The following is a 26138-nucleotide window of genomic DNA, read 5'->3' on the forward strand; positions in this document are numbered from 1 at the left end:
CAGGTTTTGCAATTGGAGGTCTCGAGTTCGAATCTCTTTATAGGGGTTTGAAACCAGGTTTAGTTGTAGTCGTAGCTAACCTGGGCTAGTCTCCCTGCCGACTGACAGGCTTTCAGCTTTCTACACCAGTACCCTCTTGTAGCATCCCTGACGCGAGAGAGAAGACCAATTCACAGAAATAGAGAGAGGGAGAGAAATGGGGACACTCGGCCTCTTGAAACCCAACACTCCTCTTTGTTTCTCTCGACCTCATCCACCATCCTCCAAGTCTCTTTCCGCAGCATCTTTTCTCCCCAATCCTCTCTCTAAAGCCAGAGCTTCGTCATTTCCTCTTCGTCTGCCCTGTACTCCCCCCTCTTTTTCCCTTCAGTGCGCTTCAAACTTCCAGAATTTTCAAAACCCTCCTAAGACCCTAAAAGCCAAATCCCCGCTCTCTTCTCTCTTTAAGACTGTCTCAATTGCTGTTGCCTCCACTGCCATTCTTTTAGCGCAGTTCCAGAAGCCCTCATTCGCTGTGCCCACTCCTCCTCCTACTGTGGAAACCAAGGAGGATTCCGTCTCGGACGCCGAGAAAGAGAAAACCCTAGAAGAGTATTCTGATTCACACCCGGATGATGTTAGCGCTCTCAAAGCCCTAATGGAGGTCAAAATTAAACTCCAGAAACTTCCGGAGGCGATTGATGTACTCGACCGATTGATCCTCCTCCAGCCGGAGGAGAAAGAGTGGCCTCTTCTGCGAGGCCACCTTTATATTTACTCAGGAGATGTTTCCACCGCTAAATCCATCTTCGAAGAGATAATCTCTGCTGACCCTTTCCGCGTCGAGGCATATCACGGTCTGATGATGGCTGTTTCTCAGTCCGATCCCGACAGTTTGGAAGAATATTTGAAAAGGATTAATGGGATGGTGGAGAGATGCAAAAAGGAGAGAAAGGAAGATTTAAGGGATTTCAAGTTGCTACTAGCGCAAGTGCGGGTGACTCAAGGGAAGTACGAGGATGCTTTAGCACTGTACAAGGAGCTAGTGAAGGAGGAGCCAAGGGACTTTAGACCTTACTTATGCCAGGGAATTATTTATACTTTGCTGCGAAAGATGGATGAGGCGGAAAAACAGTTCGAGAAGTATCGAAGGCTTGTTCCCAGGGGGCACCCTTACGCGCAATATTTTGATGATAATGTACTTGCGACAAAGTTTTTTTCACAAATGAGAGAACGAAATGTCAGGTTCTAAAAGATGAGTTGAGCAACAAGTGTAATGGGTAATTTTTTTTTTTTTTGTTTAATGTGTCATAACCATTACAGTCTTGTAGTTTTTTTATTTTTTTGTTTACTGTTTCATAACAATTATAGTCTAGTAGTTCTGGTTTTAATTATAAATGCAATGCTGATCAAATTGGTAATTCTGGTTCAATTTTTATTGACTTTCAGATAGATGGGAAGAGTCTATTTGTTTGTTTGGAAATAAATGTGTTTTTTTTTTTTTTTTGTGTTCTAATATTTGATGCTATATGTGGACTTAAGTGCTTTTGTAAAGGAGTGGATGAACAGTTGGTAAGGTGCCGAGAAAGTTCTCAATCACAATCAAGCTTACACATCAAAAGAGAATGGATACTGTCAATAAGTTTGTAAAGAAGGGCGAGTAGTATCAAACTTCTTGTTGTTCCTTCTGGCCAAGTACTGGCTGTCGGTGTATTCAATATTGTAATCTTGCTTCTAAATAGGGGATTGATATACATCATAGGTGATCAACTTGGTTCAATATGTAGTCATTGGAAAAGAGAGGCTGCCATGATCAATTGTAATATATCACTGCAGTTCGCATATGCTGAATGCAGTTTTTCTGTTTTCTCTTTTCCTATGCAACGTAAAATTGTAAATGGATTTTCTCATTTCAAGTGACCGTAGTCTCTGTGTAAAGATGCTATTGTAACATAGGCTGAAAACAAGACCTGTGTCATACTTGCAGTCCAACATTTTTTTTGAGGTCTGGATTTCTATTTGTTTAGGGCAAGGATTATAAGGTTGGGTTTTAGGAGAACTTGCATATGGGGTTTCTTTCTTCAGCATGCATATAATTTGGAGTTATGAAAGAATGTTGTTTGCTCTGAATAAAGACTATTATATGTTGCTCTGTTCCTGTTTAGTTGAGAATGTGGTGGATTTTTATTCAAGAAGCTGGACGATGATAAACTGCTTGGTTGATCCCTGAAGCAAGGTACTGATGAGATCAGTACAAGCCAGGTAGAATTTACCTTATCTGTGTGAATAAAGGATCTTCATGTGTAGTCACTGAGGAAAATTAATAGACATTGGAAGGTGAGAGGCCCCCATTAAGTGAACTTCAGGGAAACAAATTTGGCCTACATAGTTGAATAACATGCTGAGGTAGATGTAGGGGATATTGTAGTATTTGAATCGGAAGATATATGTGTGTGTTTTTCTTTTGACAGCTTACCCATGAATAGAGTGCAGATGCGGATGAACTAAATTAAGTGTGAAGGTTCAGGTGCAATATTTTAGGTGTTATCTAGATGGACTTCTGTCATTGGTGGCCTACTGTGAGTTGGCATGGCGAGACTTTCATGTCTCAGGTTGTTTGGCAAGTGCTACTGACTTGTCGATTTGCTCTGTCAAAATTGTGTGGGGATTGCTGATCTCTCTTATGCAGCAGTCACTTAAATCATAATTTAGAGTTGATTTTATTTTAGGCCTTGCAGTTTTCCTTTAAAGGTTCTCTATTTCTTTTATTTGAGAGTGAAAAAGAAGCCCAACAGCAAATGATGGTTAACTCCTCACATCTAGCGAGAATTCTTAAAAGGTTCACTAGTTCTGTTCTATGACACAGGAAGATCAGTTGTTGCTTAAAAGATTAGTTACCTCATACAAGTTATTAGTGGTTATTGGTAAAGAAAATCTCAAAGTGCAATGCTTAAAAGATTAGTTGCCTCATACAAGTTATTAGTGGTTATTGGTAAAGAAAATCTCAAAGTGCAATGATCTTAGGAAGGCTTCAGAGATCTTTGGCGCTTGCCAGTTTATGTGGAACCCTCAGAAAGTGAATCTATTGCTAGAACTGTGGATTTGGAGAGTTTGTGTTAGTGGCTTAGTTGTTGGTTGTCCAATTGTTCTCTTTTACAATAGAAGGATCGAAGTTAGCTCACTGGCAATCAAATACTTTTACTGCTGTGTCAGATTGTTTGGTTGTGTTTAACATGAACAGGATTAGCAGACCATTAGAGAGGTGTCCGTGTTGGAGAAGTGGCATGATTTGGTTTCCTACATTTTAGAGATTCTGAGTGTAAAGCTTCAGAACGTTCAGTTCTGGCTTTGATGGTAATGATATGCATCAGGACTTCGAAACTTGAACAGTGCTTTGTAACTGCTCTTGGAAAGATGTAGATGTTGTGATTTTGTTTGGGGTGGATTCATGTGGAGGGGAGAGGAGGGTTTAGTTCTACCCAAATACTGACATTCATCTTCATGGGGCTCAAACACGTATTTATTGGAAAATACTTGGAAGGTTGTTTAAAAACACCTGTGTAGTGGTGATGTGACTAGTAAATATGGAGAACTTTTATAGAGATGGCATAAAATTGTAGTTATACAAGTTAGCGTGCATTTGTTGGAAAATAATTGGAATGTTATTAAAAAATACCCACATGTTATTAAAAAATACCCACATGTGTAGGTAGGAAGGAGGCATTTACAATCCTCTTCATCGATTTCTTAATGTTGTCTCATAGGGACTTACTTAACTCAATTGATTGCAACAATCAATTTATAGAAACTCACCCTTACGAAGTAATACAGTAGTAAACTAGATACACTGCCTAGACCTATATAAAGATTTTAAAATAGTTAACTATGTTACGTAAGTTTAGACCCAGACTGGTATTTACAAATAACTCACTAAGAATACTACTCTAAAGCCAAAAAGGGATTTTTAATACTACTCGACCACAAACTTTTGCAAGGGTTGCTTGATTGCAAAATAACCCCTTTTAGTTAGCTTCTAAATTAGGCAGTGCATAAATGATAAGCATAACTAATCCTATATTACTTATTTGTTGGTAACTCAAATAGTCCTTAGTTACTTCATTTCAAAAAACAAAATCAAAGTAAATTTGATTGGTGTTTCAAATCGAGGAAAACATTTAAAGGAATAAACAATTTTAAAGTATAACCTACAAGTAGTGACATGAACTTTAATGAATGATTTAAAAGTGCAATGACACTAGTTTGGTGCAATCGATTGAGTATACTCTATAGGTTTCAAAATAAACGCATATATGTACTTAGTTTTTGAAATAATTCAAATGCTAGAGTGAATAAAATGATTCAAAGTGCAAGATCAATGTCAATTGCACAAGAGATGCTATGTAAATATTTTAAAGTAGAAGCTTAGACATATTTAGTTCAACGGAGAAAACTATCAAATTTGATTTTATTTTGAGCTTTGGAAGAAGAACAGATTCTCAAAATTATGTGTGAGGGCTTGAGAAACTTGGACTGAGGTATCTCAAAAATTCTAAGACGTTTGGGGTGAATTTTGGTTTAAATATAAATAGAAAGTTCGTCAATATTTAAAAGAGTAGCCATTATGGTTGAAAATGATATTTTATCACTTAGCAAAAATAATTGAAAATTTATGAAAAATATGCATTAAATTCTACTTTTTTGTTGTTGAATATAACGGTAAGTCATTTACAATTTTTGGAGATCTACAACTCCTTGATCAAGGCTTGGAATCAATAACAGACAACTTGTTTATCACTTTATACCAATTTCTTTTATTGTATATGGTCGACTCTTTTTCTTATTTGGCTTTTGTGCTGTGGTTGGCTAGAGCACATGTGGTCGAGTCCTTTTATTTGCTACTTTGTGATGCAAACAACCATAATACATTTGGTCCACTTTTTTTTTTCTTGTTATGCTTTATGAAGTTGTCGACTCCTGTTGTTCTTCTGCTTTGTGAAGTGGTTCGACTTCTTTTCTTCTTCTAAAAATCTTTTGTCACTACATATAGTTGATTTATTTTCATACTACACTCAAATGCGATTAACTCCTTTACATGTAGTTGCCTTTTTTACAAATATTTAACTTCTTTGACTTATAATCTTCATTCTTCCTCCTGAAAAGATGAACTGATTTGCCTATTGCTCAATCCTTTTGCTCTTTTTACTCTTTTTGCCTCATTTGGATTAACCATTTCGACATCTCACTCAAATCCTGTTATACTCTTACATAACGTCTATTGGCTGTTCTATTTTATGAAATGGAAGTATTTGAATTTAGAAAACAGTGAGGGTAACACAATTACTAGGTTTTAACAAAAAAATAAAAAAATAAATTATATTTTATTAAAATAAAAATGGGTGGACTCACCCTTCCCCTCAGATCACCGCCCTCACCGTGGGCGATAACTCCCCCCTTTTACACTAACCCCTATTGGCGTGAGATCCTCCCGAGGAAGTTCTTTTAGATCCGTAAAAATAGAGGAAGAAGTTCTCATTAGCATCATCAACTTCGGATCACCCCAATTAAATCTTGAAAGTAGATGAAGTAAATTGAGTAAAGAAAAAAGATTTTACCAAAGTCTACAACCCTCTTCACCTCTCCCTCCCCTTTTCAGGTAGAATTTGGCTTGTAGATGAACCCAATTCACTTTAATCAGGCAAAAGCTACTGTTTTGTAAATATTTTTATTAAAAAACCTGAAGAAAAAAGAAGAAAAGATGACAGCTTTGCTTAGGGCAAATAACGAATCAGTTGCGAGGTAGCGGGCAGTTATCCTGCTTTGATTCTTTTTGTAAAATCGTGAAAGAAAAGCTACCGGTGACGGCGATCTGGTGCTTCGAAATGCTCCAATCAAGCTCCGGATTCAAGATTCAATGCCGAGAACTATGACCTCGCTGCTTCATTCACGAACCTCAAACGACCTAAAAAAAAGGTTTTTTGTCTGATTTATATTCACTTTTTCTATTTCCGACTGTAAACAAAATCTCAATCCATTGGAGCGTAGCGTGAGCATAGGAACGCCTTTTTATTGTGCCGCAAATCTCGTAAGCCTGTTTTCCGGAAGGCAAGTACATTTCAGGTGCAGGATTTCTTATTTTCAATCATCTTTCTTCTCTGCCCGATTCCTCGAAAAGAAGACGATGGTTCTTTGCTTCTTCTCGTAAAGGCGAGCATCGGACATGCTAATAAAAGAGGATGCACATGCACTCACTTCTAAACAAAGCATCCATTATTGAGCGGCGGAGACAAGGTGATGATTTCTTCTGTTCGGATTTTTTTCTTCTTTATCTTGTTCCTCTCTTTGTCTCCTCTTTTGAAAAGCATACTAGTTTAGCTAATACCTTCTCTTTATATTATTTGACAAGATAATCAGTTTTGTGTGTAAATATATCATTTATCCAACTCTAAATCTTAGAATTCACTGTTCATAGTTTCTAATCAAATCAAAACTAGCTTGTAGCTCACGGAACTCTCTGAGAGATCAGGGAGACTACTTCACCAGAACCTCATAAAGTTCTGCAGGTAAGCCTAACAATTGATCATTACCAACCCTATCAATTGACATTAGTGTAGCTAGTCTTTTCATCCGGTCGGTATTTGATCTATTTTTTAGCTTTTAACTATACCAAACTTGTCAAAATGGGTTCCTGAATTCAACGAGTTCGTGGTTTCTTACCTGTATCACTTTGACAATTACCTCCATTTATCTCACTCTCTTCTTTGATCTTCTACACGTTTCTAGCAAACAGTTCCTTCTTCTAGATTGAGCTTTACTTCAGGTGACCGAGGGAAAAAAGTTGAATAGGACTGCACAGCAATAACAGGTTCCACCATGAATTGAACTCGGCCATATTTGACATTCTCAGGTTACTCCAGAAAGCAGAAACTTTTAATGGCCAAACATGAGTAGGTGAGTCTTAATTAGCCTGTGTGAAATAAAGAACAAGTAACGAAAAAAAACAAGAAAGAAAAAGCTTTGGATGGTGAGAAATTGAGAAGCTGATGATGCTGTCTGGCAATGAAGACAGTGGAGAAATCAAATACCAGTTATAGTAGCTTTGCGAGAAATGGCATTTACTACAAGGGATTCTGTCATTTTCATCTGTCGTCTAATTTGGGGAAGAAAGGGAAAGTAAAGCTGGTGTAGGGCTTCAAGAATGTAAAAGGGTACTCCATGTTCGCTTCAGAAATAGTTGCCTTCACTGGCCTCCATGTGACTGTTGGAGGGCTCCTCTCATGAAGGGAACCCTTCGTTGAAGGATGTCCTACGGTGCCCTCATCCTCCCATCTCTTTAATCCTAAAAATTAGACTCTTCATTCGTTGAAAATGATTTTTTTTAAAACTAATTTTTATAATTTGGTGATTTTTTTTAGTCATAAAAGTTTTAGGTTCAGTTTTGTTTAAAGATATTATATAATCTCACGGTTGATCCAAAACGAAAACCATTTAGTGAGAAACATGTAAAACGGTTGAGATAATATTTCGCATGTTTCACACCAAATGACTTTTCGTATTGGATCAGTCCTCTATGCGAACATATTATAAAGATATTTAAATGCTTTATATTATTATATATTTTTAGATATTAAACTTTCTTTGAAATTCAATTTTTTAAAGCTATTTAGATTTTTATCTCTTTGGTAGCTAAAAAATTACTATTAATACCAATTATTATATTTAATAAATACTTAAGTTTAAATTATAATAAATTAATTAATTATAATAACGGGTTCTTGACTTGCGTTGCAAAAAATATTCTTTTCTATTTTTGGTAATTATTAATTAGGCGAATTATTATGGTAATTAATTAAGGCGGGGAGACAGGGTCCACACAACTGCACAGCAGGATACAATATCTTGTGGCCCGGACTGCGGAGTGTGACCGTAGAATGGGCCGAAGCGGGGCCCAGGGAGAGTGGGAGCCCATTAGGTTGCCCGCCACCAGCGTCGGAAGGGTGTCAGGGACTGGGGCATTTGAATGTTCAAAAACTGTCGCTGCCGGAGAGAGAGAGAGAGAGTCTTTAATGTCCGCCGATGCGTGTCACCGTTTCAAATAAACCAAAAAAAAGCCAAAAACACAATATCTCATCCCTCCGCCTTTATTTTACTTCCCTTTTCCCTCCGTCTCATTCTGGGATACACTCTTGCACCTCCTTCGCTCGATGCCCGTGCTTCCGGAGATCTCTCTCCTGATTCGGCCTGCCGACCTTCAGCACATTCGTGAGTAGCTTAAAAATTCTCGTGCTTCAACGATGGTTTCACTCTCTCGGTTGCTCTCACAGCGGATTGCGCTGCAGAGAGTTTTTTCGGATTGTTTTGCTTCCGGATTTGTGTTCGGTGGTCTTCATTGATTTCGTTTTGGAAGAGATGGAGAGGTTTTGGCATCTGAGGTCGTCGCGTGGGGGTGAGAAGCCTTGTCATGGGCGTGGCTTGGCCAGAAGGAGTAATTCGGTTTTAATAGACCGAGTTCATGTTGAAGGTTGTTTCAGCTGATTTTTTGCTTATCGTGTTTCTCATCATCTATAATTTGTCATTTTTAAAATTATTTCTGTTGGAGGCTGTCTACGTGTCTCCATAGCCTAATCCGTTTTCAAATGACGGAGTGGGTGATTGTAAGTCGATGCTTGCAAATGAATTCTTCTTGCGTTTCCATCTGCTGTTGATGATTGTTAGGGTTTGGATGAGATTAGTGATGAATTTCCGGCCAAGAAAGCTGTGGAGCTGGAGATGATATGCTTAAGCTTTAGTGTTATAGTAACACTATTGAGCTGTTATCTTTAGCATAACTGTATTTATTGAGTATCTCTTTACGCTAATAGTTATCTACGTGCAGAAAGTTTTTGTTTGATTTGCTTTACACAAAAAAAACATATATGATATTGCATGCTGACCTCTCTTTTGTGTTTCCTCTTAAGTTCAAATCAGTTTGCATTCCAATTTGAGATTTAAGGAGCTTAATATATTTGACATGCCGGAAAAAGGTGACCTGTTTGATTTGCAGGACGATGAAAATGTGCTCCTTTAGAGAAAAACAATTCCAAGTTTTCCTTGAATGGTTTCTTCCCTTTCTTCATCACTCTTGTCCCTAAAGCTCTTGCTATTGGTTGGAAACTAGAAGTTCTAGTGTCTTTCTTGTCTAAAATGTTGTGTTATTGCTGGTATTTTTATCTTCTGCGACAACCTATTGTTTCCACTTCGGCACGAGTAATTTGGTGGTTTAGGTTTTCTGCATAGGAGGCTTCATTATTAATGAGGTCATCCATTGATATGGGTTAAGACATGCGAAGCTGGGGTTCAGATCTTTGAACTTGTCAACTAATGAGAGCTCTTGTTGATCGATACGTTCCTCACGGAGAATCTGCTTTTAACCTTGTTTTTCTTTTTATGATTCTAGGTTCGCTTGTAAATAAATATTTTTCATTCAGATTAATTTCTCCATCTCTCCTGCCTAATAGTTCTTTTTGTTGTTCCACATGCTATTGAATTAATCTACTTTTGTCTGCCAAAAATGCATTTAAATTTTGTAAAATCAACTTATTTTATTATACTGACAGGATCTGTTCCAGGAAATGTCTGCATCGGGAAACAAATCGATACGACTAATGTGGTTGTGGGTTCTAAATGTACTAGAAGCAATCTTTCTGAGGGAAATTCAGTAAGTTTTCTACTTAAACTTTGTTAAAATGTTTCTAATCCTTTAGGAATAGGAGTTAAACTGTTTAATATATACTTATGGATACTGGTGCATCTAATTCTCTGATTACGTGTCTTCCTTTTTTATGTCTTTTTTTAGATTTTTCTGCTCTTGTTAACTTTGATGTTGTCTTTCCTATTTTATGGATTCTAGTTCGCGATCGAGTTAATGCAAAATTCTTCCAAGCAAGCCTCAATAGCACCCATAAAGACACTGATAGCTGCTGAGATGTTGATAGAGACAGAATCTAGGAAGCGTTCACCAAGTGTTATTGGGAGGTTGATGGGCCTTGATCCTCTTCCACCACATCATCCGGCCCATTCACAGAGGAAGCTTTCAGAAATTCATTCCCAGACACCACCAGTAATGTTCCAAGAGAGTCACATTTGCGGTGAGAACCGGTCATTATGGAAGAATTGTAATACCAAAGACTCCCAAGAATTTAAGGATGTTTACGAAGTCCTTGAAAACTCAAGAGCAGAGATACATAATGACAAGAAAGCAAAAAAAGTGCCTGTTAAGTCAAGGGTGAAGGAGGAAAAGATGGCATTTATTCGGCAGAAGTTCATGGATGCAAAACGTCTCTCAACTGACGAAAGCCTTCGGCATTCCAAAGAATTTCGTGATGCTTTGGAAGTTCTAGATTCTAATAAAGACCTCTTCCTGAAGATTCTTCATGAACCAGATTCTTTGTTCGCAAAGCATCTCCACAAGCTGCAGTCCTCAGCTCATTCAAGTCACATAACATTGTTAAAATCATCAAAGGCCACCAAGCATGAAAATGGTGATAGTTGTTGTAAGTTAGATAGAAAGATAGAGGGAAACTTACAGCCAGGGAGACATTCTGTTTGTTCTTCCCACAGATTGCCCAAATCTCAGAGTGATGTGAAAGTTGAGCCCTCCCATTTGCCTACAAGAATTGTAGTTTTGAAACCAAGTATGGAAAAAACACAGAATTCAGCTAAAGACACGTCATTACCAAATCTTACAGCAAGTCCTTATGCTTCATACCGAAAGCATAGAGAATCTCGAAGGACTGCAAATAGAGATTTATTTCCTGAATTAAGGAGCCAGTCAAAGTTACCCCATTCTGTAGAACCTGTTGGACAAAGGCCAAAAGGTTCAAGAGAAATTGCCAGGGAAATCACCAAACAAATGAGGCAGAGTGCCAATGGTGTTTTTATGAGTAATGAGTCAAGCCCTGGGAGGAGTGACTTTGCTCCCTATGAAAGCTTATGCAAGTTGCCAATAAAAGGCAATTTAAACGATTTTGAAGACCTAAATTCAAACACCAGACGTTATTGTGATTGGGACATCAGGTACAGTCCAACAGATTCCTCAGAATCATATGTCAGTAGAGAGGCCAAGAAGCGCCTATCTCATCGATGGAAGATGACTCACTCTTTTCAAGAGGTCAGATCTGTTAGTAGGGGTACAAATACTTTAGGTGAAATGCTTGCACTTCATGACAGAGAACCTGAGCATGCTTCAGTTGGAGATCCTTCAAGGGATAGACTTGAAAGATGCCCTTGTCCTTTGGGCATTAGTAGTAGGGATGGGTGGAAAGATGGGCATCTGAGAACATTGCCAAAGTCTAGATCTGTTCCAGCCTCATCTACACTGTATGAAAGTCCAAAGATGAGGATCAGACATGGGTCTTTTGATAATGACAACCACTCATTGGTGAAAGAAATCACGTTTGTGAATCCTGAGAAGCGTCTTAACAGAAATTTTTTCAACTCGGAAAAATATTCCTCCAAAAGTGCAAGATTTCCTAGTAGGATATCTAAATCTGTACTTTTGGCAGGTATGGATAGCGATCATCTAGTAAAGGAAATTCATGTGATGCCAGATGTGCTGACGAGGGTGCCTGAAGAAACACCTCAGCCTGAGGAAATGAGTCAGGATCTTAAACAGTTTTTAGGCAGTGATTGCATTGTGAGTGATCTTTCAGGCAAAATTCAAGCTTCTGAATGCGAGGATGCGAATACGCCCTTCAGAACGGAGGAAGAGAAGATGCCGGAACCCTCATGTATCATCATGGATGTGACTGAAAGAGACTCCGTGATTTATGATCAGAACAATTTGATCTTGCAGGTTTTTTTTTGTTCCTGTCAAGCAATCTTTTTCAATTGTTTTACTTTTTCCATCAAATGCTATTTTTTTTCTATTTACATCAATCTATGTGAGTTCAATTTTTCTCATTAGCATTTGTTTAGAATAAGTTATTAGAGACTTAGGTTGTGGTGATTGGATTATTGGTAAATTTGGTAATCAATAGTATTTAATGACTGACTAAAAATGGGATGTTAAATTTACAATAATGGTCCATAATGGCCATGCTTCAAGTTAAGTTAATTAGTCTCTTTTCTGCTTCCCGTTATTCAATGAAAGAACACAGGTATTTTGTTTGACTAAATGTGCCCGAGTGCTTCATCTGTTACAGAACCTTTTAGTAGTAAATGCATTTACTTCTAGAAATGGTCTGGCAAAAAAAATAAAAAAAATGGCCTGGGCGACCCATTTCTGGATAATGGGTTTTGGAGCATACCCTTCATAAATCCAAGCTGTCACTCTAACATTGTTCAACATGAGAAAATGCTCTTGCATGTATGTTATTCTGCTATGTAGATACGGAAAGATCTAGATGGCTGTTTAAGATTTTCCATGCATTAAATTGGTCAGCTAAGTTCATATATTGAGTCTATAATTGCATCTGATTGTTAATTTATGTTCTCATATTTTTTTGCCATTTTCTATTCTCTCATTTTAAAGTTTTGATTATCAATACATGTTTGAAAACAATGCTTACTCTTCAAGCTGTATTTAATTGATCGTGAGCAAGATTCAATCATTTATTTTCTGAATGGGTGATAGAAAAAATCATTCATGAAATCTCATGTCTCTTTCATATCATAGTTTCCCATATTGCCAGTACCTTCTGCATTCATATTTTGCCACATGTCATGGTTCGTTTCAGTTGAAAAAAAGCTAATATAAGCCAAATTTTAGGATCCTCATGTGATACCTGATACTGATACTATAGTGGTTTTCCTTAAATTTAGGATTTCTCTTCATCTTGTTTGCATTATGTGTGGAGTAAATGTTAATGGACTACGCTTTGATAACATTTGTTTATTCCAAATACAATGGTTCTTAAATGTCGCATGTTTTTGACATCTTAAGTAGTTTGAGATATTGTGACATATACACTGCATTTTCTAATAGAACTTTTATTTTAGCTACTTGTAAAATTATGGTCCATGTCTTATTTTTGTTCCTTTTTTGTCATCTTCGTCGTCTTCTTCTTCTTCCTTGTCTTCTTCTTCAGCTTCTTTCACATTTACATCACATCTAAGGAATCCCTTACAACTGAAACTGTAATATGTTGTTGTTGAAAATTATTCCAGGAAACTTCCTTGAAACTCCTTTGAACCTTTTGTTCTCTGCAGTTTTCATGTTTCTATTGTTGCTTCTCGCTATTTGGCTTTTGATCTGTTCCACCTGTTGTATGATCTGTTTTTTTTTCAGGACCATTCTTTCTTTAAAATTCTGCCAGGATCTGAAGTTAGTGTAATTCTTGTCGTTTACTGGGCTAATGTTTTATGTATTGTTTCAGGATTCATGTGCAGAACACTCTCCATTTATGTCCCGTTCAGATGTCAAAGAATCAGAATCTCCACATAACTCTAAAGGAGCTGAGCAACCTAGTCCTGTATCTGTTCTGGAACCTCCATTTGAAGAAGAAACTTCTTGCAGCTCTGAATGCTTTGAAAGAGTCAGTGCAGATCTCCATGGTCAGTAAGAGTCATTATACATGTACTCAATTTTTTTTACTGTTCATGAAGTGAGCAACTTTATGCTAACCAGAGGATTAAGTGGATAGTCTAGGCTCACTTATAGGTAGAGAGGATGTTTGTCCCAGAGACATTTATTCAATAATTTTGTGGTACCTAATTATTGGTTCATCCTGAGGTGTTATTTCAAGCTGCTAATTCTGTTGATTTTTTTACCTACTTTACTAATGTCAGACCAACGTACATTGCTTATTTGTTTTTTTTTTCTTTTGGAAAATCCGATCTACCTGCAGTAGTAGTTCTAAATGAATATCTCTTTTTCAGGACTTCGAATGCAACTCCAACTTCTTAAGTTGGAGTCAGCTGGAGATTGCACAGATCGTTCAGAGTTTAGTGTGTCAAGTGATGATGACTACGGAGAAGGTTTTGAGTGTTCCTATGAAGAGAGACAAGAATTCTCTGGAGTGTTCTCACATAAGGAGGATCGAGACTCCTCCTTCATACTTGATGTACTTGTAAGCTCAGGTTTACTTGCCACTGACCAGGAAATGCTCTTTGCCACATGCTACTCATCAGAGACCCCAGTTGCCCCTGGGTTGGTGGAGAAGTTAGAAAAGAAGTATGGGGAACAATCAGAATGGCCAAAACCAGAGAGGAAGCTACTGTTTGATCGAATCAACTGTGGACTAGCAGAGATTTTGGGTCCTTGCATGAACCAGCGGCCTTGGGTAAGGTCAAACGAGAGAAGAGTTCAGGTCGGATGGAGCTCTGAGGATCTGGCTGAAGAAGTATGGCAATTGCTGTCCAAACAGGCCAAGGAAGGTAGTCTGGGTTCAGCTGAGAGCGCCTTGGGCGGGGATGTGAGGTGGATGGACTTGGCTGATGACATTGATATGATAGGTAGAGAATTGGAGAAGTTTTTGATTGATGAGCTTATGGAGGAAGTCGTGGCTGGGTTCTGATTTACTTGAATGTAAGGTTTCTTTCATTGGTTGTCGCAAATCAGACTTTCCATGTAAGAATCTTGGTCGGTTCAGAGGAAAATGAGATGGAAAGTTCCAAGTCCAGATGGAACCATTCATTCGGATCAGAACTTTTCGTTTGTGTTTCTGTTTTTAGAAAAGTGCTTAAATATCATGAATAGTGCCGTTCTTTTTCGTTTTGGAAGTAAAGTTAAAACTGTTAAAGAATAGTCCTACATGGATTAGTGAGTACAAAGATACGAAAATAGAATGGAGGGAAAGTATCTCTGACTATAGAAATATTGCAGTACTGGAGCGTGGGATAAGGATAGATTATAGGATCTTCTGCCACAGTAACCAGCGGTTCAGGTAATTACGGAGGCTCCTTTCTCAAGAAACTTACAATCTATACAATATTGTGGATTGCTTGGAGGCTCCTTTCTCAAGAAACTTACAATCTATACAATATTGTGGATTGCTTGGATTGCTAGAGGAGGCTGCAATTCCGATGAGAAAATAGTCACTGATATGCTCTTTTATAACTGTATGATTTAGTATCATCCAATGAAATTATTGGTGATATGACAAAATGCAACAATCTTCATCTCCCTCTCTCTCAATGAAAATTAAGATTTTGATTATGTTCTATTTTTTTTATATGGAATGCACATAATGCACAAAACACGAATTTATATGTCATCAAATTCATTAGTGGTTTAAAAAATAATTTTAGACCATCATAATTCTGAAAATGACAAAGGGGAAACACGAAAAAACATTGTTCAATTGTAGGAAGGTGTTGAACAAAAGCATTTGGATGAATTAATACTTTCTTTGATTGATTAGTTTAATTTTATAATTAGCCTCCACCTCAAGTTTGATGAAGAAATTTGACTGTGACCTTGTGTTTGATGAGGAGATTTGACTTTTACCTCATATAACATGTGATAGGTCCAAGGGCCATTACGAAGTAGCTATAGAGTTAGTTGTTTGTAACTATTAGTGCAGAATTTCATTTGAACTTAGGCGAGACTTAACATTTGGTATGTAGTAGGGCCATTTTTCTTCGAATGGGCAAAAATTCTGGTTTGACCCAATTTGGTCCAAAATAGCCATGTGTCAAGTTTTTGTTCTAGAGTTAATGTTAAGGATTCAAAATTGATGTGCCTTTTTTTCCTTTATTTTGTTACTTTCAAGGAACGTGATGGATTTTGCTAAATGTTACAATTGATTTTTCTCATTATGAGGTGGTATAATCAAATCATGTTTTTGGCATCCTAAGCAGTAGGATGAATTTTGTCGAAGCTTGTTATAGAATTTTCCAACTCCGAGGTGGATTTCAAACTTGTTTTGTTGACTCTCACCCTCGACCTCTTGGAAAGTTTGTACTGTTGAAGAATTTCTTGCCCTTGAGTTCAATTAGAGATAGAAGTTTTCCTTATGAACTTTGACACTTTAAAGAATTTTTCTCCATTTGTTTAAAGCTTGGGGTTTCAAAGACGACTTTTAGCTCTCCAAGTTGCTTGAATCTCGGATTTTGAAGAATGACACGTTCTACATCTATTTTGTTGAAAGCTTGGAATTTTAGGAGGAGACTTCCCCCTAAGTTTTCTTGAAGCTTGGATTATGAGGGTGATCTTTTGCCCTCCAGTTTGACTGAAGCTTGACTTTCAAAGACAATTTGTAGCTCGACAATTTATTTGAAGCTTGAAATTTCAAGGGAGTAAGACGTTTAAGTTACTTGAAGCTTGGATTTTGAGGATGATATTTTCCCCTTTGGATTTCCTTGGAGCTTGAAGTTTTATTTCAAAGATGACTTATGTTACTAAATTTACTTAGATCTGGAAAGTTTTGGTGTCAATAATGATAAATTGTCCCCCAAATTGGCTTGAAAGTTGAGTTTGAGGAAACCTATCTCCAGTGCACTTGAAGCTCAAAATTTTGTTAGTAATCTTCTCTCACATTGTTTAATGCTTGGAGCTTTGAAGACGATATTTTGTCCTTAAGTTTGTTAGGGACATGAAATATTGGAGGAAAAACTTTATTTCTTCCTAGTAATTTGCAATTGAAGAGACTTCCTGTGGATACTATAGGTCACCTTCACTTTGATGTGGTGCAGTGCATACTTTAAATTTTGGTGGCATAAACTCTTTAACTGTGACAAATAACGACCACAAAAAATTATTGTGGGCTTGTCATCTTGGAAGCTTTCTACTTGATTTTTAATGAGAAATTGGTTTGTCTTAGCTCTTTGCCTTGAACAAACTTGTTTTGCTCTAAAGTAAGTAAAAAATTTCTACCACTATTAGCTCAAATGCCCTAAATGAAATTTTAAAGGGAGATATACTTGAATTGCTTGAACTTGTTGCAAAGAGGTTCTTCGATTGTTGGTGGCTTACATTGTGATGAGGATGACTTCTTGACTTCTAAGCTATGTATTTTCTCTACTACATTTATAGGCTTGACTATTCTAAAGCTTGAAGTTGTTTATTCATTTATTAGATCAAGGATTAATACACCATGTTCAATAAATTTAACAAGTTCCTCTTTCAAAGTGAAACATTCTTTTGTCAAATGCCCAACTATTTGATGGTATTTGCAATACTATGTATCATTCTTCTTGCCAATTTCTCTTTTTTAAGGGATACTTTTTTCCCTATCTTTCCTTTAATGTGATATTTTGCCCGCCGAAACTTGCTTTATTGGGGAGGACTTAGTTATTAGTGCAATTGTGATATTGATAGCATAAACTTCATTAACTAAAGTCTCGACATGTGGTTTTGACTCTTTATCTAACTTCTAGGGTTTAGAGATTGACGAGTTTTTTGTTTTCTTTAGAAGCAATCACCATCTCCCTGTTGTGTGTTTTGTGGCTAGCTCTTGGAAGTCTCTTGGTTTCTTACTTTAAAGAAAATAAATCAAACCACATTTCATTCTTTGCGTGTATGTTTGGATTTTCACATTTCTATAAGTTTCTTTTCGTTGTTTGATATTGGTGAGTTCCACCAATGTGACATTGCGACGAGTGCTATAAAATTAACTTAGGAACTCATTTTTGAGTTACTTCTTACTGTTAATGGACACTTGAGAGAGCTCAAGAAACTAGTCAAAACCATTTTTTTAATGAGTAGCTAAACAGTTTCACCATTCGTTCTAACATTATTACAGTTTTCAATGAAGTGGGCAATATATTGTTTTGGGTTGCCATCTCCATCAAATTACTGAAATTTTTGAGGGTTGTACACAAACGACATTCATAGAACTTGAATTATCTTATTGTAAGGTTGAACATAAGCAAAGAAGTTGTTTGTGTTCCATACAATAGTTGAACATCTCAAATGACATTTTCAATGATTGACTTGAGAGATTTATTGATAAGGTATCTTAATTTATAAATTGAATAACTTGTTGATTTGCTGTTGCAATAGACTATATGGCTTGGAACTACCACGACACAACCTACATTTCCTTCATTGCTAGTTGTAACTCTACAACTTGTTCTTCCAAAGTTTTTACATGTGCCATCATAAAAAATACATTAACTCTTGGAGATGTTGGTTGTGTTGAGTTGTTTATTGAGATGATTGAAGATTCCTTACTTTTTTTTTTGAAAAAAAATGTTACAATGCAGTTTCTATTTCTTAACTATTGTTGACGCTACCGTGGGGCCTAAAGGACAAAGGAAACTTTCTAATAGAGTGTCAAGGCGAAGTTCTTTGTCCACAATTGCTATAGATTGGCTACCCAAATATCAGCATGGTGTACAATCTTTTTTGCACATTCAGAGACATCAAACTTTTTTTTTTTTTTTTCGTTTTAGGGTAGAGCTATAACATTGGCAAATTCTTCCTCATTGATTGTGTGAATCAACTCGAATTAGTAGCTACTATAGTGCTTGAAGAACCCCCCCCCCCCTTTTTTGCTTTAGTTGCTCCTTGATGAGTTGTGTCTGAGTACTACCTTTAGTTTGGATGAGCGGCATTGAATCTACTTTCTTTGAATTTACACTAGCTCTTATCTAAACTTATGACATTGAATCTACTTTCTTTGAATTTACACTAGCTCTTATCTAAACTTATGGATTTGAGATCATGACAATTCTTTGTGCCATGAGATATCATGATGTTAAAAATTCAAGTGTATAGGGTCTTATCATTGAAGTTGTTCTTCTTATATGATCTCCACAAACAAACTTGATTAAATCCTTGAATAATCTAATAGATGTATTAAAACCTTTCTTGCTTGACTAGCTTTAACTTTACAACTAGTCTCCATGTCATATTGCATGTGATAGGTCCAAGGATGATGGCAAAATAGTGATAGATTGTTTGTTATTACTTTTGTTGCAGAATTCTAATAGAGCTTCAAGTGAGATCCTTTCCTAGAGATTTAACCTCTACTAATAGGATTCAAGTTTGATGTCTACGTAAAGCCACATAACCTTTTTCTTCAAATGGGCGAAGTTTTCCTATGCAAACCTCTCTAAAATTGTTCCAATAGTTTTCCTCTCTAAAGTCCTTTCCTATCCTAGAGATGTCACCTCTATTTATATGTCAAGGGTGTGTGGTTAAAATACCCAACTTTTTTTGTTTGTCCTTTCTCATAGATGCCATATGGGGACTATGTGTCACTTCTTTTGTTCATGTAGCAATCTCTTGCAATACTACATGTTGACAATTTGCCAATTCCCTTGCTAAAGTGGTTGCCTTCTCTGACTTGATTTTGACGCTGCCCATGTATGATTGATCTCATCTTAACCATTTTATCGAGTTCTAATTGATCCAAATTTTGACTAAAACTCTAACTTTGATCATTGACAAACGATTGACAAAATTTCTATCCTTTGATTGTTAAGAATTCCAAATTAGACTAGTAATTAGATATTCTCAATCTTGTTTGTTAATAACTGAGAATAATAAATAATTTTTATGGATTTTGTTGCCGCTCCACTCCCCCAACTGCCCGCTGCCACGGCCGCGTCTCCGAATGCGGCCGCCGTTCAATCATCTGTTGGAGGACCCGCCACCACTATTGCCGCGGCAATCAGTGTGAACCCTGATCACCATTCTTTGACCTTCTTCATGCATGACAATCTGGGAGGAACACATGCCTCCGCCAGAGATGTCACCTGGATCGTGGCCAGCGCCGACGTCAATGGTGCACTCCCATTTGCTAAACCAAACGGCGGTGTCTTCCCCATCAACGGTGGCATCCCACTTCCCAATGGTGTCATCAACAACAACAACGTTCCGTTCCTCACGGGCCTTGGAGCTCAGACAGCGTCCTCTGTGATCAACAGTAACGGTCTGCCGTTCGTCACTGCTAATCAGCTTCCGACTGGGTCCACTGTCCAGCAGCTTCTCTTAGGAACAGTGACGGTTATAGATGATGAGCTGACGGAAGCGCACGAGCTGGGTTCCGAGGTGATTGGAAGGGCACATATGAGCCGAGCTCGGAAGATGGAACCAGCCAGACCATGGCTTTGACGGCCATTCTCGAGAACGGTCATGAGGAAGACACAATCAGCTTCTTCGGGGTTCACCGCCGTGTGTCAGATGACTCGCAAGTCGCTATTATAGGAGGGACTGGGAGGTATGCCGATGCCCAGGGTTATGCGACGGTGAAGACGGTGCATGAGGAAGATCAACACACCACCTGACGGCGTGGACACTATCCTGGAGATCACAGTTTATCTCTCTTAGTTCTTCTTTAAAACTCAAACCTTCAAGTCATGTGATGGTCTCCATGTCAAGCGAATTATGGATGTAAAAGGCAGCTGAAACCGCAATCTCTGGTTTTAATCTATGGTTCAGACTAAAATTTAACAGTTGAAGTAAGATCATCATCTTGGTTAATTTTTTTTTTTTTTCTGTAACTAATTGATAACTGAATTACAAGACGCACCAGAAGCTAGTTCAGTCAGTTTGATTTTGAAGCTTGTTAGCACTGAACTTCAAAACTCCTTAAAAAAAATACAGTTAACAAAGGATTTTTGGTCCCCTACAACAATGAAATTTATTCAAGAACGTTGTTATTGTTTTATTCATGGGGTTTAATCTTCATTAAGGATAAATCAATTTTCTTTTGAACAATTTTCTTATAAAAATTCTATGTGAAAATAAAATTAAAGACGAAAGGAACAAAGTGTACAAATCAATTTTAAGTAGTTTGGCCTTATGACCCTAATCCACAGATAGGACGGACGGACGGACGGACGGAATGAGAGAGGGAGAAAGTTTTTTGAATCAGAATGAATTTTACAATTAATACAGGCTTATTTGATTCATTAATTAAGAATTCAAATTTTCTTAATTTAAAAAATAAAAAATTAATCAAAATTTTCTCTTGATTGATTTGTCACATTTTTCCTAAATTATTACATAATTTAATTTCTCTTTTAACACTTATGAGATGCTAAGGGGAAAAAAAGGTCATAAATAGAACTACTAGCAACAGTAGTGTTCCTAAGTACATTAAAGAAACCAACATTACATTCTTCAACTGTCTGCAATTCAGAAAACTAGTAAGAGAGGTAGACAGTGAGCTCCAGGAGGGTCTCCACTCCATCTGTTGTGTGCTGCTCTGGGTGCAAGGTCTTAACAATGGCGTAGCCCTTGGCATTCACATACTTTCCTGTCCCGCCGAGCACCGCGAGGTGTGATTCGTCGGTGACGGTGCGGTGGACGCCAAAGAAGGTTAAGCTGTCCACATAATGATCAGCCTGAAACATAGCAGTGAAAGCCATGGTCTGGCTTGTTCCATCTTCAGAGCTTGCCACATAGAATCCCTGTGTCTTTCCAACCACACCAGACCCCAGGTCATGGCCTTCAGTAAGCACATCGTCTATGACAGTCATCGTCCCAAACAGGAGTTTCTGAAGGGAGCCCCCCGATGGGAGCTGGCCTGCGTTGAGGAAGGGGAGGCCATTACCACCCATGATGTTGTTGCCGTTGTTGTTCACAATGGTGTTGGTTTGTCCACTGAGACCAGTGAGGAAGGGAAAGTTGTTGTTATTGTTGTTGATGATGCCATTGTTGGAACTGGGGAGATTGACTCCACCGTTGATAGGGAAGACAGCTCCGTTGGGTTTGGCAAAAGGAAGCTGCCCGGTAACTGCAGTGTTCGAAACAATACCGGTCACTATACGTGACGAGGGGTTGGACCCGCCTAGGATGTCATGCATGAAGAAGATTAGAGGGTGGTGGTCTGCATTGGCTGCAGTGGCTGTAGCACCGACCGCAGGTTGTACAGCGGGTGCTGGGGCAGTGGTCGCGGCCACAGGTGCTACATCAGGGTCAGGTGTCTCCGGTGGTGGTGGTCCGACAACGGGCACAATGGGTGGTTCAGCCTCGACAAGGATTCGAGCCGAAGCAGTACAGGTTATGGAGACTGCTAGCAAGACCAGGCAGGAGAGAACCTTGAGAGTGAAGGATACCGGCTCGATGGTTGCCATGCTCTGAGAAGAAGAAGCTAGCGGTGCTTTTGAGGTGTGGGTTTTGGTTTTGCTATGTGATGACTAGTTCTTGGAAGCAGGGAGCTTATAAAGGGAAGGAGCGGAGGAAGGCTTTAGTAGGAAAGAGGAGCAGATGAGGTGGAGTTGTTGCAGGTTTCATTACTGGAGTTAGAGATGGTTGAGATAATCTCAGCTGGAGTTTACTTGCAACCTACCAAATTTCTTTGTCTGATGCTCGACATAACTGCTCCAAAGAGAGACGGAACGAAGAACAAAGTCTAAAGTAAACAAACTTTGCCTTTTTAATCACATTAGGGAAGTCTTTATCTTCTCCATCTGGATCAATAGACACTAGCAATGGAAGTTTTCAAGTAAAAACTACTGATGTAAAGATTTTTATGAGAACCAACCCTTTAGTGCACCTCTTACACATACCACATTTTTGTAAACAAACTTACATTAGTATTATTTAGTAAGTTAATAGGCTGCCTCGGACATTATCAGCAAATGCTTTGATAGGAATCCAAATTTTTAATTTTCAATAATTTTCTGGCAGACTGATCTCAAGAAACGTCAGCTTGAGAATTGAGGAAAACAACAGCCAAGTGACCAAAAAAAGTCAAATTTAAACGTTTGCTATAACCATAGGACAAAATCTGTTCACAAGGAAAAGCACCACCAAATAACCTAAAGTATTTGTCTTAAAAAATTATTTTCTCTCTCTGCAACACCATTACTCTCCATGTTTATTATGATTTTTTACCAATTGAAAAAAAAACAAGAAGTCGCTCTTGCAAGGGGTGAGTTGACACTACGAATTGGAACAAGTGAGCCGACCCAACCCGTCCGAGTCGACCCTAAATGTCCGAGTCGCTTCAACCCAATCGACTCATTAAATATATGAAACCTTAACTTAGGTTTCATTTTTTTTAAATCTCTGCGTGTTGGAGGTTGTCTTCAACCTCCAGCCACGCGCAGAGGGGGTGCTCAATGGCTTCCACCGTTGGCCGCCATCGTCCGACAACGACGTTAGCCGACTCACTGTGCCGAGGCGAGACGACTCATTGCATGTCGGCCGACGTGCAATGCTCTATTTTTTCAATGGAAATGAAGCTATCTGAGAGGTTAAGCTCTGATACAAAATGTAGAATTAACCATATATTGAACTTCTAAATAATATATGAAATTCATGAACTGAAAAACGTACCTCCAGACATGGCTTCAATTTCTGGCAAATAGAGCGTCTCATCTATAACAGAGGCTCGTCAATGGCAACGTTTAGGCTTGCCTCTGCTAGACTAGACCCATTCTTACAGTTATCCTTTCCATCAAAGGAGACCACCAATCGTCGGGAAGGTGAGAGGTTGTAACTGTTGCTAGTTACAACTGGTGACCACCCAGGAAGGGGAAATACCAAACGACGACGGGTCACAATGTGGTGACGGTTTGTCAACCGTCTAACAGGGACCTCCTTCATGGAGGTCGTCATTAGGGACTAATTTCCTCCCACACTCCTTTGTTGTCAGCCAATTTATCGTTATGTTTTTATTGTATTTGTTCTCTTTTAGATTTGTAATTTGGCTTATTTGGCTCCCCAAGTTGTTCGAGAGTTAGTTTGTATTCCCTCTCCTCTGGAGAATATTCTCTCTTCGACTTTCAAAAAAACAGAAAGGATCCCAGCTTGTATAGTGTATTAACAATAAATATTCAACCAAATTATAGCGTTCTTTTTTCTCTCTTCTTTTTTTATGAATGTGATATTTTTCACTACAACAGTCAGCATCAAATCAGGTTTATAACTTATAACCGAGTCTGATGAGGTACAAATATACTTCAAGTTCATCTATGCGACGATATTTGAAAAGCTTCTTCTTGGCCCTCCACCAAATCAGAGAAGCTAAGAATAGCATTTATTTATTTATTTATCTTTTGGGTTGATGGAGGTGGAGAAGAAGCTTCCCAAACACCTTTATCTTCTCATTGAAGAGTCTCCAACAATCAAGCTATATTCTCTAGTTAGTAGTACTCAAGAATAGTCACTTCGATGGTCTTGTGAATGAAATTGCATCTTATCGTTTCCTTTATAATGCATTTTTTTTTTGAAAAAAAAAAGGAACTAGTTTCTAATACGACATTCTACTGCAGACCTTCAAAGCCTAATTCCAAAAAAATTCCTTCTCTATACGAACATAGGATCCTTCCAAAATCTATCCAAGTTCTTTATATCTATGGGTTCAGATAAAAACTATTTCAATATACCAAAACTTCAACAACATCACATACTGTATTTCTTTTTTATTTTTAATGAAATGCAGATGGTATCAATAGCAAAAGACACAACTGGATATCTCGTGAAGAATCTTGAACCCCTTGTAAGTGATATTCGTTCATTCTTTTCTTCTTAGTCTTTTTGGCAATTCTCCAACATTTCTTTCATATGGTACTTCTTCTTTTCTTTTATTGGTTTCTGGTTTTCTTTATCAAATTAGAAGAGTTAATGTGGGTCTACAGATCATTTGACGGACTATATCTCGTGTTGAGGGACATAACTTCGAGGCAGATTTTGAGCATGCTAATTCGAAATTTCTCTTTCTTTGAAACCCTAAATGCACTTCAATTCCGCAACCACCATGTTTTAGTGAAACTGCACACTGTCCAGTTTAGGTTGCATCTATCTCTTGCACTTTGTTTCTTAGTATTGTTTTGAAAACGAATTATTTCATCAAGCTGAATTTTGGTTCTTTTGGTTGGACTTGGTGCAAATGGAGTTACAAGACTCGATAACTACAAGCAATAAGGGAGGACCACTACAGTGCCTTCTTTATGCGTTGCTCCTTTTCTGTTATGTACGCTTCATTTTGGCCAAATTTGTTGTGTTCCTTTATGTTCTTTCAAACGTGTTGAGCCGTCCTTGGTTAAGTGGTATCACGGGATTAACTTTTCTCTATAGTTTTAATGATTTTTTGTACGTTCTTGGTTATGTTCTTTGGAATCTATTGTAACGAGCTTTAGTATACAGGGAAATGGTAGGTCCTATCTCATAATTTATGATTGGTTTGGATTGCTAAATGGCAGCTACTTTAAATAAAAGTAAACCTCCAAGTGAATGAATCAGTTGTAAACTGTAAGACCATAGCGTGGACATATGATCAAGCTCATTGTCAACATACCTTTAAAATATATACTATCTGAGTAATGGTAATGAGTAGTTTTAATATGTTTGAAGGTGGTTGTTAAGTACCTAACCAATATTACCCAAAAGACCAACCTAATATAGGTAGCAAAAATCCAAGTACTTAACCCAGGATCATAACATCACATGAGTCGATGCTTAACAAACTCCACCGTTACAAGCTGACGTCCACGACGGCCCACTCTAGCGACACCGCTAGGTCGCCCCCTCTGGGATTTAAACTCGCAACGTAAGTAGTGGCCCTGATACCAAATGTTAAGTACCTAACCAATACTACCCAAAAGACTGGCCTTGGTATCAGAGCTATACTGCTATTGCAAATTCGAATCTCAGAGGGGGTAACCTAGAGGCCAGATTAAAGTTACTGGTAGACTCAAAAAGTGGATCGGGCCAGTGTCCCTAGAGTAGGCTACTAGAGAGGGCCATTAGAGTAGGTTGTTGTGGACGTCGGCTCATAATGGCGGGAGTATTGTTATGATCCTGGAGTTAAGTACTTGACTTTCTACTACCAAACATGCCGGTTTTTTGGGTAATATTGGCTCTTATGCCAAATGTTATGCACCAAGCCAATACATACCAAAAACTTGGTTTTCGCTACCAAACAAACCAATTTTTTTTGTAGTATTGTCTCTGATACCAAATGTTATGCACCTAGCCAATATATACCTAAAGACCGATCTGTTTGGTAGTGAAAAGTCAAATACTTAACCATAGGATCATAACAATACTCCCACCGTTATGAGTCCTTGTCCATGACGACCAACTCTAGTGAAATTGGCTCGACCCCTTTTTGAGCTTACTAGTAATTTTAATCTACCCTCTAGTTAGCCCCCTTTAGGTCGCCCCCTTCGGGATTCGAACTCGCAATAACGGTATAACTTTGATACCAAATGTTAAGCACCTAACCAATACTACCAAAAAGACTGGCCAATTTAGTAGAGGAAAGCCAAGTACTTAACCCAGGATCATAACAATGGCTAAGGCTGGTTGAGGAAAACGTCTTGATACCCAAAATACTGAC

General features: G+C 38.0%; 3 protein-coding genes and 1 pseudogene across 4 annotated transcripts; 3 read left to right on the plus strand and 1 right to left on the minus strand.

Moving 5' to 3' along the window:
* The first annotated feature begins 46 nt into the window (after positions 1-46).
* On the plus strand, positions 47-1405 carry LOC137966035 (protein SLOW GREEN 1, chloroplastic-like). The gene has a single exon (XM_068812482.1). The coding sequence runs from the start codon at positions 197-199 to the stop codon at positions 1229-1231; it is 1035 nt and encodes a 344-aa protein (XP_068668583.1). The 5' UTR covers positions 47-196; the 3' UTR covers positions 1232-1405.
* Positions 1406-8036: 6631 nt separating this feature from the next.
* Positions 8037-14650, plus strand: LOC137966500 (uncharacterized). 2 transcript variants are annotated; one of them, XM_068813139.1, is made up of 5 exons: positions 8037-8497; positions 9573-9673; positions 9866-11809; positions 13332-13509; positions 13834-14650. In XM_068813139.1, the coding sequence occupies exons 1-5, from the start codon at positions 8386-8388 to the stop codon at positions 14469-14471; spliced, it is 2973 nt and encodes a 990-aa protein (XP_068669240.1). In that variant the 5' UTR covers positions 8037-8385; the 3' UTR covers positions 14472-14650. The 2 variants fall into 2 exon arrangements, with proteins under 2 accessions (XP_068669240.1, XP_068669241.1); XM_068813140.1 differs by having other exon boundaries at positions 9585-9673.
* Positions 14651-19399: 4749 nt separating this feature from the next.
* Positions 19400-20173, plus strand: LOC137965363 (dirigent protein 9-like; annotated as a pseudogene).
* Positions 20174-20991: 818 nt separating this feature from the next.
* LOC137966686 (dirigent protein 25-like) lies at positions 20992-21924 on the minus strand. Its single transcript, XM_068813373.1, has one exon. The coding sequence runs from the start codon at positions 21922-21924 to the stop codon at positions 20992-20994; it is 933 nt and encodes a 310-aa protein (XP_068669474.1).
* Between the last annotated feature and the right edge of the window lie 4214 nt (positions 21925-26138).

The sequence above is a fragment of the Aristolochia californica genome, unplaced genomic scaffold, assembly GCF_029961685.1.
Source record: "Aristolochia californica isolate CCGP_79_NKW_82.1479 unplaced genomic scaffold, dmAriCali1.0.hap1 SCAF_5, whole genome shotgun sequence".
Classification (NCBI taxonomy): Eukaryota; Viridiplantae; Streptophyta; class Magnoliopsida; order Piperales; family Aristolochiaceae; genus Aristolochia; species Aristolochia californica.

Coding starts and splice junctions, on each gene's coding strand:
- LOC137966035 (XM_068812482.1), top strand. CDS start 197: ATGGGGACACTCGGCCTCTTGAAACCCAACACTCCTCTTTGTTTCTCT.
- LOC137966500 (XM_068813139.1), top strand. CDS start 8,386: ATGGAGAGGTTTTGGCATCTGAGGTCGTCGCGTGGGGGTGAGAAGCCT. Junction 8,498..9,572: donor AGACCGAGTTCATGTTGAAG/GTTGTTTCAGCT, acceptor TTATACTGACAG/GATCTGTTCCAGGAAATGTC. Junction 11,810..13,331: donor AGAACAATTTGATCTTGCAG/GTTTTTTTTTGT, acceptor GTATTGTTTCAG/GATTCATGTGCAGAACACTC.
- LOC137966686 (XM_068813373.1), bottom strand. CDS start 21,924: ATGGCAACCATCGAGCCGGTATCCTTCACTCTCAAGGTTCTCTCCTGC.